At 36.8% G+C, this 12,451-nt stretch overlaps 1 protein-coding gene across 5 annotated transcripts in view; it reads left to right on the top strand.

Annotated features, from left to right (window-relative positions):
* The window catches only part of Clcn3 (chloride voltage-gated channel 3), a 78,661-nt gene that overhangs the window by 61,204 nt on the left and 5,006 nt on the right, over positions 1-12,451 (top strand). For all 5 annotated transcript variants that reach the window (XM_060381818.1, XM_060381821.1, XM_060381820.1 and 2 more), the window contains 2 exons: positions 4,035-4,433; positions 8,581-8,797. In XM_060381818.1, the coding sequence (XP_060237801.1) occupies positions 4,035-4,433; positions 8,581-8,797 (616 nt within the window). The remainder of the gene's footprint in view (positions 1-4,034; positions 4,434-8,580; positions 8,798-12,451) is intronic.

Below are 12,451 nucleotides of genomic sequence, written 5' to 3'. Positions count from 1 at the left end.
CATAATCTTATAAATACTTGCTTGTATTCTTCCTGTGGGCCTTTCCACACCGTAGGAGTTCTTCCTCCCTGCCCGTGTGGGTTTCTTCTCCGTGCTAACCCCCTGTGGCATTCTTCGTCCTCTTCCAGTCTATCTGTCTGTTTAAGGTGATTCTCCTGTTCCCAAAGCCTGGGAACCTTAGGCACACCTAACCCATTCTGCTCTGTCCAGGTTTTAGACCCTTTAATCAACCAATCAGGTGTAGTGTCTTAGACAGGTTTCCACAGCAAGGGTAGGTTTATTCATGCAGTAACCAGATCTTGAGAGCCAGTAATTAGCAGTAAAACACAAACATCAGACCAAACCAAACAATAGGCTAAATCTGAATTCTGTCCAAGAAGACTGTTGGTTTTTCAACTGTTAGGGATCTTAGCCTATCTGTAACAATTGATTGCAGTGTTCCTAAATTCAGCATTATAATGAAGTTTCAGAATAGCTTTACTTTAAACTCTGTAGTAACTTATTATGAGCCTTAATAAAATATCTGTCAGCCTTCTAGGATCTAAGGTACATTTGTAGAAAAGTAAGAAATAGTAACTACTCATTTTAGTGAAATAAAAGCAAAATAATGATACTAAATATGTAAGAATCTATGTATTACCTTCTTCTGCTGAAAATCGTTATTTGGTTTTATATTTAAATTTTCCACCAAATTTTTGGTCTAATACTGAGTAATAGTTGGTACTTTGACTTTGTTGCTCAGACTCTTCAGAAGTGTAACACCAAGTGCAATTAAAGTCAGAATCATTTTCACCAAAGTAGCAGGTATTTCTTCAGCCTCCACATTCTTTTTAGCATTGTGCAGGTATAGGGAGTGATGAGAGGAGAATGGCACGTGAGCCTGGCTCCTGGGACGATGAGCCCAACGCTAAGGAAACAGTAGTGAGCATCGTCTGCAGGCTGACAGTGCAGTTGCAGGGATTTAGAGGGAGCACTGTGTGCAAGTAGTCCAGGAAGGGCAGGTTGTATTGTTTTTAAATTAAGTTTTTGGTTGAGAAGGTGTGCAGGTCACTTTCATACCTGTAAAACTTTGGTAGAGATTTATTTTTGAGCCAGCCCTCTTTAAAGATTGTCAGTTCGCTGCCCTTTTATTTGGGTATGCCTTCCTTCCGCTTGAGTTATGAGCTTACTAATGACAGCTTCAAAACCCACAAATCTTTGAAATCTGATTCTTCAGACAGTTAGCTTTCGGGTCACTTTTTGATCAGACAGATTTGTCTGGCTATCAATTCATAATATGTTTAAACATGATTGAGTTCAAGCCATTTATTTTTTAAAGCTATATAATGAAGAATCATACAGACTTTTGGGATATGCTAAAACCTAAGATTAAAAAAATTAGGGCTGGGGAGGAGCTTCATTGAACAAAGCAGTTGGCATGCAAGTATGAGGACCCAAGTTCTAATCCCCAGGGCCCATCCCCAAAGCCAGAACTGCCTGTGCATTTCTGTAACCCCAGAATGGAGGGTGGAGACAGGTGGATCCTAGGAGCTCACTGGTTAAGGAGGCTTTTCATTTCGGTGTGAGACCCTTTTTAAAGGAATGAGGCAGAGAGCAGTAGAGGAAGACAGCAGCTGTCCTCCCCTGTGCACCCAGGTGTGCGTATGCACTCCCACAGGCATATGCCCATACACCCACATGCACGCACCACATGCGAAAGGCACACACTCACCTTTTATAGTTTAACTGTCTTGAGCTCCTTTTCATAGACCCACAGACTAGTCCTGTGAGTAAGTCAGAGCCGTAGAATCACTCTCTGAAGCTTTTCTGGAGCAATCTAGTTGTAGGAAGATTCTAATGCAAAGATAAATTCATATGAAAATATATTTGGAATTCATGCTTTGAAGAAATATAACTTTTGTGTAGTACATTTTGGATATTTTGGGAAACAAGTTGAATTGGTAAGAATTCGATTATAAAAAGATTAGTATCTGAGTTTATATAAGGATGAATTTATATTTGAAGTTGTTCAGATTTGTTGCCAAGTCCTGGGTTTGCCATTTTTCGCTTGATGACTTTGGAAAAGTTCCTTTAGTTCTTTGATATTTACTTTTGTCATCTATAAAAAGGAAATACTAGCTTGTTGCCTGTGATTGTTTTGAGTATTATATGAGATAACATGCACATAATGTTGTTATCATGGTATTTAGTTTAATTTTTTTAAAAAGCCTTTATAAACTGAGTAGAACATGCTGACACTTGCTGGCATGGAGTAAATATACTATGCGTGGCAGATCCTTCCTTTTTTTAGGTTAAGAAACAAATTTAATGAACTGACAAGCACTGTTGGTTTTTTAATTACATTTATTTATTTACTTTGTGGGGTTTCATAGTAAGTGTCACACTTGTCTATGGAGATCAGTGGACAATATGAAAATCAGTTCTCTACTTCCCTGTGGGTCTTGGTGGGTGGAGCTCAGGTCATCAGGCGTGGCAGCATGTGCATTTATTTGCTAAGCCACCTCACTAGCCAATGTTAGGTCTTTTGACCAAAAGAACACAGTGGAAATGATACTTAAGCCATTGTGGCTTTGCATGCCTGTCGTCCCAGCAGAAATGTGAGGATTGCCAGTTTGAGGCCAGCCTGGGCTACACAGTAAGACCTTGTCTCTAAAAACAAAAAGGAGCACTTATAATGTAGGTTGAAAGTAATGGGGTCTAAGAGTCAAGGAGGTAAGATAAAGTGGTATGAAAACGAGAGCATAGGACTAGAGAGATAGATGGCCTATCCCTTAAGAGCACTGCTGCTCTACCAGAGGGCCTGAGTTTGACTCCCAAACCTCACGTGATGGCTCATAACTGTAATGCCAGTTCCTGGGTATTAGACATCTTCTCTGGCCCTCATGAGCACCAAGTATGCATGTGGCACACAGATACAACATTCAGGCAAACCATTTTATATATAATAAAATACATTTGAAAATAAATTTAGAAAAAGAGCCTGCTTTTTTTTTTTTTAATGAAAGAATAATTTGGGTCCTTGACTAGTTTTTCAACAGTCAGAATCCTGAAAAAGGACACATAAGTAGATATTTTACAGAAGAATTCAAATCTGTAGAGGTAACAGTTGAGATACTGGAATAAAATTAAGGTTCCAAAAATAATCACCTAGATTATGAGGGAGAATGTGTGCAGGAATATAGGACCAGGGAAGTTGAAATGACCCTTCCTTGGTGAAGAAGAGAGATTTGGATTTTACATGTGGTTTGCTTTCTTTGATAGCAACCTAAAGTCTTTATAGATGATGAAAACAGTGCTAAGCTGTGGTGTGCATAACAGAAACACAAAAACACCAGTAAGTGAAAGAGAGAGCAGGGCAATGTAGTGATAGAGATTACAGCTGAGGATGACTGTCTGATTAAATGACTAGATGACTTTCTGTCCCTTCCTCCTCCATTCCTCCTTGTTGGGATGCTGGGATCAAGCCCAGATCCTTGTACATGCTCCGTAAACACCCAACCACTATGTATATACCACTACCCAAGCCCAAAATAGATGAATGTCCTACCTGACAGTATCACATTGTTAATAAATCACAAGGCTTCAAAATATTTTACACACTTTGAAAAGACATTATATTATTTAATATTCTACCTATAAATATATACTTATTTAATTGGTAGCAAGCAAGAAAGCTCTGATGTACTTATTTATATTTAAGGAGTTATAGTAAGCTTTCGTAAACTTTGGCTGCAGCAGTAAATTAAAATGGTGAGGTTGTTTTGCTTGCTCAGCTGTGGGTTTTGTTTGCTTGATTTTTAGTGTTACAAAAGGTTTACAAATGTTATAATCGTCTTCTGTGATATAGCCAGATTGGCTTTCCTCTAGATTATATTAGAAGTGATGGTTATTATCCTAAGAATAGTCATTTTTGGTGACAGTGCTTTTCACTGATCAAGATCTGTCTACATTCTATGTTCACCTGCGTAGTGCAAGACTCGAGTAACATGTGAGTTATTCTCTCGTCCCTGATCAGTGGTGTTTATTTCTTTCAGGTGGTGTGACAAGAATGACTGTCTCCTTGGTGGTTATTGTTTTTGAACTTACTGGGGGCTTGGAATATATTGTTCCTCTTATGGCTGCAGTAATGACCAGTAAATGGGTTGGTGATGCCTTTGGTAGGGAGGGTATTTATGAAGCACATATCCGACTAAATGGGTACCCTTTCTTGGATGCAAAAGAAGAATTCACTCATACAACCCTGGCTGCTGATGTCATGAGACCTCGAAGAAGTGATCCTCCCTTAGCTGTTTTGACACAGGACAATATGACAGTAGATGACATAGAAAACATGATTAATGAAACCAGCTATAATGGCTTTCCTGTTATAATGTCAAAAGAATCTCAGAGATTAGTGGGATTTGCCCTCCGAAGAGACCTGACAATTGCAATAGGTATGTTTTTTAAAAACACCATTATGAATGTAAATGCCTTGTGTAATACATTTATAGGAGGAGAAAGAGCAATGAAATTTAATCGGTTGGATTTTCAGGGGCAAGTGATATTAAATGTGTTTTTCAGTGATTATTTTTCTGCTATGATGGGAAAGCCAGGAAGAATTTTAATCTTGGTCAGCAACTCTAAATCCTTTCCTTTGTGATGCCAAAGGTGAGAAAAGAGACTCACTAAGTCATTGATTTGCTACTTCCTAGGTTTTTGGACAGTACCTTGAGCTAGAAATGTCAAGTATTTGCTTTGTCTGCAAAGGTAATTCCCAGGTGTCATTATCCTTCCTGTTCTCTAGGGATTGCTAGCCCAAGAAATAAAGTTAAAGGGAAATGGCCAAGTTCTAAAGTCATGACAGTGCTAACATTTTCAGTAATTCATATTCCTGCCTACAGTGGATAGATACTGTTTTGAACTTTACTCACTTGACAGAGATACTGGTGCATAGGAAATAGTGTTAGTTTAAGGGAATATGAAATATGAAGATGTGGCAATGAAAATCACAGGATGACTTTTGAAAACACCTATGTATTACTACATTGTATATTATGTATACATAATTATATTATGGAAGAACAGATTTGTTCATGGTCAACAAAATACCATATATGAAATACCAAATTTGATGTGTTATTCTTCTTAATTGGGAATTAGAGAATAAGTTTTTAGAATACTAAATCTAAATGAGAGGTCTCAGATTATTTATGATCATGAAAGTGAAAGTGTTGAAATTAAAACTCTTTTTAAAAATCTTCTCGGTGGTGTTGGAAAGTGAAATGTAGCCTGGCACACACTGGCAATACCTGTTACTTTGGAGTGGAAGCAAGCAGGATTGCGTGTTTGAGGCTGCTGGGCCACATAGCAAGACCCTAACCCTAAAAAATAAAAGAAGAAAGGAAGTGAGATATAAGCTGTTTTCTACTTCAAAGGCCTGTGAATGAATGACATGAAAATCATTTTAAAAATAAAACAACTTAGCAGATATCATGGCACATTGTATAATAAATGGTACTCCTTAAAATAATTACTGCATATACAAGTCATATTATCTTAAGCACTCTTCTTTTAATTGACAAATTGAAACTAATGTTAATGTCATGTTTTGATAAATGCAGGTATAGCATACTGTTAGGTGAAGCTGGTTGATATCTGTTACCACAAATGCTTACGTTATAAAGGGGACTAAAAATCTCTCTTAAGTTTTAAATACAAATATAAAAATTAAAGTGGTAATTCTTTATGGCGTGAGAAAGGTTTTTTGTTGTTTTTTTTTTTTTAAGCCCAAGCTGGCCTCAAAAATTGTTATGTACATGAGGATGATAATTTTAATTCTTAATCATCCTTCTACCTTCACAGTGAAAATGCCACCTCTTGAAGTGACACATTTAAGGCAAAGAGGCTAGATTTTCACTTCTGATACTTTGTATCACAGAGTAACGTTGCAAAAAAAACAACAACAAAAACCAAACCAAACAAAAACCAAACCCACTATTTTTTCTAGAATTAAGAATTTTAGGCGAGGGAGTCAGCTCAGCTGGTATGCAGCACCAGGCTCTGGGTTTGCGCCCCAGCACTCCAATGCATAAAAACAAAACAAAATCCAATTGGTGTCCTAGTAAGGGGAACAGGTACTATCTCTGACATGAACTCAGTGGCTGGCTCTTTATCACCTCCCCGGAGTGGGGAGCAACCTTACCAGGCCACAGAGGACAACAGTGCAGCCAGTCCTGATGAGACCTAATAAGCTAGGGTCAGATGGAAGGGAAGGAGGACTTCCCCTATCAGTGGACTTGGAGCAGGGCATGGGAGATGAGGGAGGGAGGGTGAGATTGGGAGGGAACGTGAGAGGGGTCTACAGCTGGGATACAAAGTGAATAATCTGTAGTTAATATAAAAAAATAAAAAATAAATTGAAAACAAAACTATTAAGTTGTAAATGTGTTGGCTAAATGCATTAACGGTAACATCAGAGGCGCCAGAATGAGTTGGTGTCTCATTAAGGAGTGAAATCACAGACTTGCTCTTGGATTAATTTGACAAAGAGCAAGGTTGAATTCTCTACTTCTCCCTGGGTCTTCCATCTGTCTGTAGCTTATGGTTTTCGATCTATATGTCATCTGTATGTAAGTGTATGTGTGTCTGCCTATTCTTTGTGTCTGACTGTCCCTCTAGCTGTGTGTTGCTGTAGATCTGTTGTTTGATCTCTTTCTGTGCTTATTGAACAGGGTAGAAAACATGGCATGGGAAAGGGTTGAGGGATACTTTATAGAAATTCTTGAGAGTTTTACAAGGGATTAACTACTTACTTCAGGTGACCTAAAAGCACTCAGAAAAGTAAGCATAGCTGCAAATTATTATTATCAAGTAATAGCTGTTCCCAGCACTTATGGCAGATATTTGCATGTATAAAGTCACTTGAATGGTTTGCTGCTTTTAGCAAATTAATACCACAACACACACGTGCAGACATTCCTTGCTCTGGGTCAGGAACGTGGAAGAGTAGTACATAATTTAAGATTAAAGCTGTGCATTACCTTAGGTTGTAAAAGTTGATACATGGTGAACCCAAGGCTTGTCTGTTATACTGTTCTCTTAAAGGCAGGTTAAACAGACTGGGTGCACAACAGTCATGAGTGACCTCAAGGTCGCTTAACTCAAAAGTTCGAGTCACTTTGAATCTATATGAAGATTTTCATAAAATGGATTACCACAGCTAAATGTTTGAGTATTTAGGGTTATTTTCATTTGTGATGTATTTCTTATTGTTTGGATATTTAATATTTTGACTAGTTGATCTCACATTGTTAATATTTTTTCTATTGGTAGATTATTAAAACTACAGGGTTTTTTTTAACATTTTTACTTTTTTTATACTGAAAATTTAAATAACACCCCTATTACAGTATTAGAGTATGCTAAATTTGATTGTCTTCTCCTGCTAATTTAATTGGATGTAAAAACTCTGCACGTTGACTCTTTTGCTATTATTGATGTGACACTTCCATCATTTTATTCTGAATATTCATTGTAGATATATACTGTTACTCTTTACACTGTACATTTGTCATGCACATGCTATAAGTTATATTCTATGTGCTGACAGCAACTTTGTATTTTTCCAGTACCATTTATTTTGCTCACTAGTGGGTGTCTTTTTCACACCATGACTATACTTTCAGGTGGCCCATGCACTAGCCACTAGGACCTCACTTTATGCTCTGGTACTTAAATGTTTAGAATGTAGCTGAATATGGCTTTATTGTTCAGAAGGAGCAAAAAGCATGACAACATTCATTTATAAACAGTAATATCCCCTTTTCTTCAGTCAGGTTGTTGTTTACTATTTTGTCTTAAATATGTTTGTATCAAAATTCATACTCAAAATATTTTCACCATAACTAATACTGTATTTATATACACATAGTTTCATTAATGTTTACTAAAAAACCAAGCACAGCGCTTTATTGTATATTCTGTCCATATTAAGGGTTTCTATTTTCCTGTGTGTGATCTCTTGTTTGCATCCTTGTACTTTCTGTCTTGCACTCTCAAAGGTGGGAGAAGAAACAGGCAGCACATTAGAGGCGCAGAGAAATTGATAGACCATTTATAGAATAAACAGCCTAAAAGTCTTATTTGTTGGGAGTATAATTGTAGTTTCAACCCATGTGTAGTGCTCTTGACTCATCAACATCAGAAGAGTGGAAGGAAGAGCCAGCTGGTTCACAGTGGTGGAGTCCATGCAGAGACATAGCAAGGCTGGAAGTCTTTAGTCTCATCTCCAGTGTAGAGTAGGTCACATTCATCATAGGTGGGCTGCAGTTGACCACAGATCTCATAGTAAACTGCTCTTGTACTATGTACAGGTTTAAAATTTTCCTATTTCAAACGTGCTTTCTTGTCTCTGCAGTTAGAAAATAGTTCAGCACCATTAAAGGAAATCAGTTAATGATAAGCCATGTACTGATTTTTCCTCTCTGACTGAAATAGAAACTGACAGGAAAAAAAGAAAGGCAAAAGTCATAAGTGAAGTTGTATGTAAGAAAAGAAAGCCCAACAATTGAAAATGTTTGCTCTTTTCTATCTCTATTTCAGAAAGTGCCAGAAAAAAACAAGAAGGTATTGTTGGCAGTTCTCGGGTATGTTTTGCACAGCATACGCCATCTCTTCCAGCAGAAAGTCCTCGGCCATTAAAACTGAGAAGCATTCTTGATATGAGTCCTTTTACAGTAACAGATCACACCCCAATGGAGATTGTGGTAGATATCTTCCGAAAGCTGGGTCTGAGGCAGTGCCTTGTAACTCACAATGGGTAAGTGTAGCACCGCAGAGATCAGTTCACTCACTAGAATGAATGGTCTATTAATGTAATGTTTTCAGGGCACAGTGCAAGTCAGCTCTACTTGGGAGCTGACTTAGTATGGTTATAAATGCAGGATTAATCAACCTTCACTCTTGCCTGAGAGTAAGAAGGGTGTCAGCTCTGTGCTTATTGTCAAAGATACTGTATTTGAGAGTTGGAGAAGAAATGGAGAAACATCTCCATGTAAAGAGCTTTTTTAGTTTGAGTTGTTTCTTTCCTGGGAAATACTGGCCTTATCCTTTAGGGAGCATTGCAAAAACCATTTTCTTTTTGTGTTTCGTTTCTTCTGTGTAGGTTTTTTTCTACATCTCTCTCTGTAGATATTTTGATATATGCTATTAGAGCCAGTGTTTAATCTTTTTTCTTTCCTTTTTTTCTTAATTGTTTGTTTGCTTTGGTCTACCTTCTCCAAAACAAGTTGGACCTATAAACTGAACTGCTAAATTACTTAAAAGCATTCATGTACTTAGGGCCTGTTATTTCCACTATATTATTTTTTCTTAGTGGGATTTAAAATTTTTTATTTAGATATTTTTGTTGTTACTGACACAGAGCCTCCCTGGAGTTGGAGCTAACCTTGGGTCTGTGACCCTTGTGAACCTCATGAGCACTGAGATTACAGCCTTCTTGCTGGTAACTTGTTGGAATTCATAGAACGTTGTTCCATGTGAAGTATATAATAGAAATGCTAGGAAAGGGAAACAGATGGATTTTTGGGTTTGTTATAAACCGATGGCTCACCCGGAATAGACTGAAGGTGATTAAATACTGCACCAAACACATAAGAGAATCACAACAGATTTTGTCCTTTTAAGATTTTCTTAAAAAACATGTGGGTAGCAGAACACATGGTCTCTCTAGAAAAGGGAGACATTTAAAAAAAAAAAAGATAATTTACTAAACACTTTCACACTTTCTCACTTAACTCTGTAGTCCTGCAAATAGGTGCTCTTTTTGACAGGTATAATAATTTGTTCAAATTAGCTCTGTAGATCACAGAAATCCTGAACCCTGCTACTATTCTACAATGTATATTCTGACAGAATATACTTTCTTCATGATTTGTTAAGCCCTTAAAACACTTTCTGGGCCTCTACTGTAGACCATTACTGGATTAGTAACAGGAATATCATAGACATTTATACTTCTGTTTAAAACAGAACAAAGCAGAAAGTAGGAACATTAGAGCAGTGTTGGGTGTTTCGCTTCTGGAGTATAACATGAATAAATCAAAGATGTGTTTCATAAAGCACTATGGTCTACTGTTTCACTTTGTTTGCTCTTGTCTGCTATTAAAAATGGTACCAAATGTCATTGTTTAAAACTTAATAAATATTAGTTACATGATGTGTCTTTTTGTAAAGCTTTGCTTTGATCCCTTTGAATCATTCTGTGGCTCAGTTGGAACCTAAAGTGAATTTTCATTAGCTATTGTTGGCTTTGAGTTCTCTGTGCCTGTCTTAGGTTCTCTTCTGTACTGACTAAATACCAATTCTGTTCTGGAAGTGGTGATTAACTGTGACCATAAAGCCCTACTCTATAGGTTAATTTTCGTATTTTTCGCAGTATAGATCCTAGAAAGGAAAATACTTTTCCTTTTTAAAAAGAGTATTTTAAAATACTTTTAATTTAAGGATTAAATTATTGTTTAGGGGGACAAGAGTTAGGTATATACAATAAGTGCATTCAGAAAGAAAAAAAATGATCATTTGGGGAGGAGAGTCTTAACTTTATTGTCTGTGAACTACTTAAGCAGGAGGGTTCAGTGGCTAACACTGAAAGAAGACAGCGTGTTTTAAAGACCATGAAGTTCTAGATAGCCCTGTGCTTTCCAGCTTCATGTAATACCATAGCAATGGAAAATAGTTATGTGCAGCAAGAAAAATGCAGCAAATCTGGAACCATAGGTGCAAGAGTAAAAGAGAATAGAGCAGTAATAGGAACAGATTCAAATTGTGGACATGTCAGGTCAGTGTTGTCCCACATTTTGTAACAGAACTTCTCAGAATCCGTTAGTTTAAAGAACAAACAGGATGGTAATAGAAGTTGCTGGAAATTTATGTGACTGAATAAATTTGAGATTATTGAGGTATTAAATTAAATTATAACTGAGGTTTACTTTGGAACTTGGAAGATGTTGATGTATTTTGATTCCCCAACAGTCAGAAATGGAGTCATTGCTTACCTGACTGGCCTGAAAATGCAGACATTCTCTGGTGGGGAGAGATGGTGCACACTTGGGATTGCTGTTTCTAGCAAACATGCTTTGGGAAATGCCAGTTTCTGCTCTGTTAACTTCCACAGCATTATTTGTTAGCCCAAAAGGAAACTTCAGATTATTCTTAAATAAGAAACATTTAGCATTGATTTACCATTTACTCTTTAAAACTGAAAGAGCAACACTGAAACTGACTTCATGTTCTGGAGCCAGTCTTTGTTAAAAAAGAGGAGCTTGTGTAACTGGTTTTACCCCTGCCAAATGTTTGCGCTCTGTGCATCTGCAGGTGAATGTTAATGTCCTAAGTTTGCTGATTGCTTCTTGCACATGTGTCACTCTCCTTGTTTTGTCACGCAGTGACTAAACTTACAAATGATAAACTGAAAATAATCATTCTACTTAATTGGATAAAAAAGCATGCACAAGAATCAACCTGCTGTTATTGTATTTAATTAAGTGCTAAGAATTTCCCATTTCCTAATTTACCTAAGTTATAGCTTTTGAAAAAAGCCCTTGTTTTTATTAGCATAAATTAATTGTACAGAATCATGGATTTTATTAATTTTCATACATGTGTACTATGTACTTTGAACATATTCACCACCACCCAAAGCTAAAAACAAACAAATAATAAACAAACAAACAAAACCTCAGATATTTTCAAGAACATTTCTCTAATGGTCAAATACTTGTTTTATACAATAAAGTTTTTTTTTTTTTTTTTAACTTCTTGGAGAGGTTGTTCACATGCTCTAAAACGTCAGTACATTGTTTTAACACAATGATGTGAGTATCCTTCCTGCTCTTCAAGCCCCTGCCATTACTGTTTTATGAGTGAAATATTTCCAAATATTTCCAGACTGCTTTGAAATCCCATGGTGACTCACTTTACAAAATTTTGGTAGGGTGTGCTGGGATATGCCTTTAATCCTACCACTTAGAGAGGCAGAAGCCACTCAGAGTTTGAAGCCAGTCTGGTCTACAGTGTGTGTCCTAGGGCAGCCAGAGCTACATAAAGAAACCTTCTCTTCAAAAACAAATCTCCAAGGCAGCTTAACAGGAAAGATGACTTAAGCAAACAGATCAGCAAGGAAATGCCTGATTATTTTGAAGGCTTTTTAGATGGGCTTCTAGAATTTACATTACCACATACTGTATAAAATTCATTTATTTGTTGTAAAATAAGTATCAAGATATTTAATAACTACTAAAAGTAGTCTAGTTTCAGGTATCCTCATGGGAATTTATACAAATCATTTTGTAAGATCTGATAGTAATGACATGTAAACTAAGAAAAATTGCTTACAAAAGTATGCATTAAAAGTCATTTGGACCTCTACTCATGAATATTTTATTACCATATTATAAAGAAATGGGATTCAGTT

Source organism: Meriones unguiculatus, chromosome 4, assembly GCF_030254825.1.
Source record: "Meriones unguiculatus strain TT.TT164.6M chromosome 4, Bangor_MerUng_6.1, whole genome shotgun sequence".
In the NCBI taxonomy this organism is placed as follows: domain Eukaryota; kingdom Metazoa; phylum Chordata; class Mammalia; order Rodentia; family Muridae; genus Meriones; species Meriones unguiculatus.
The sequence above is the reverse complement of the archived record's forward strand: the minus strand, read 5'-3'. Positions and strand labels throughout refer to the sequence as shown.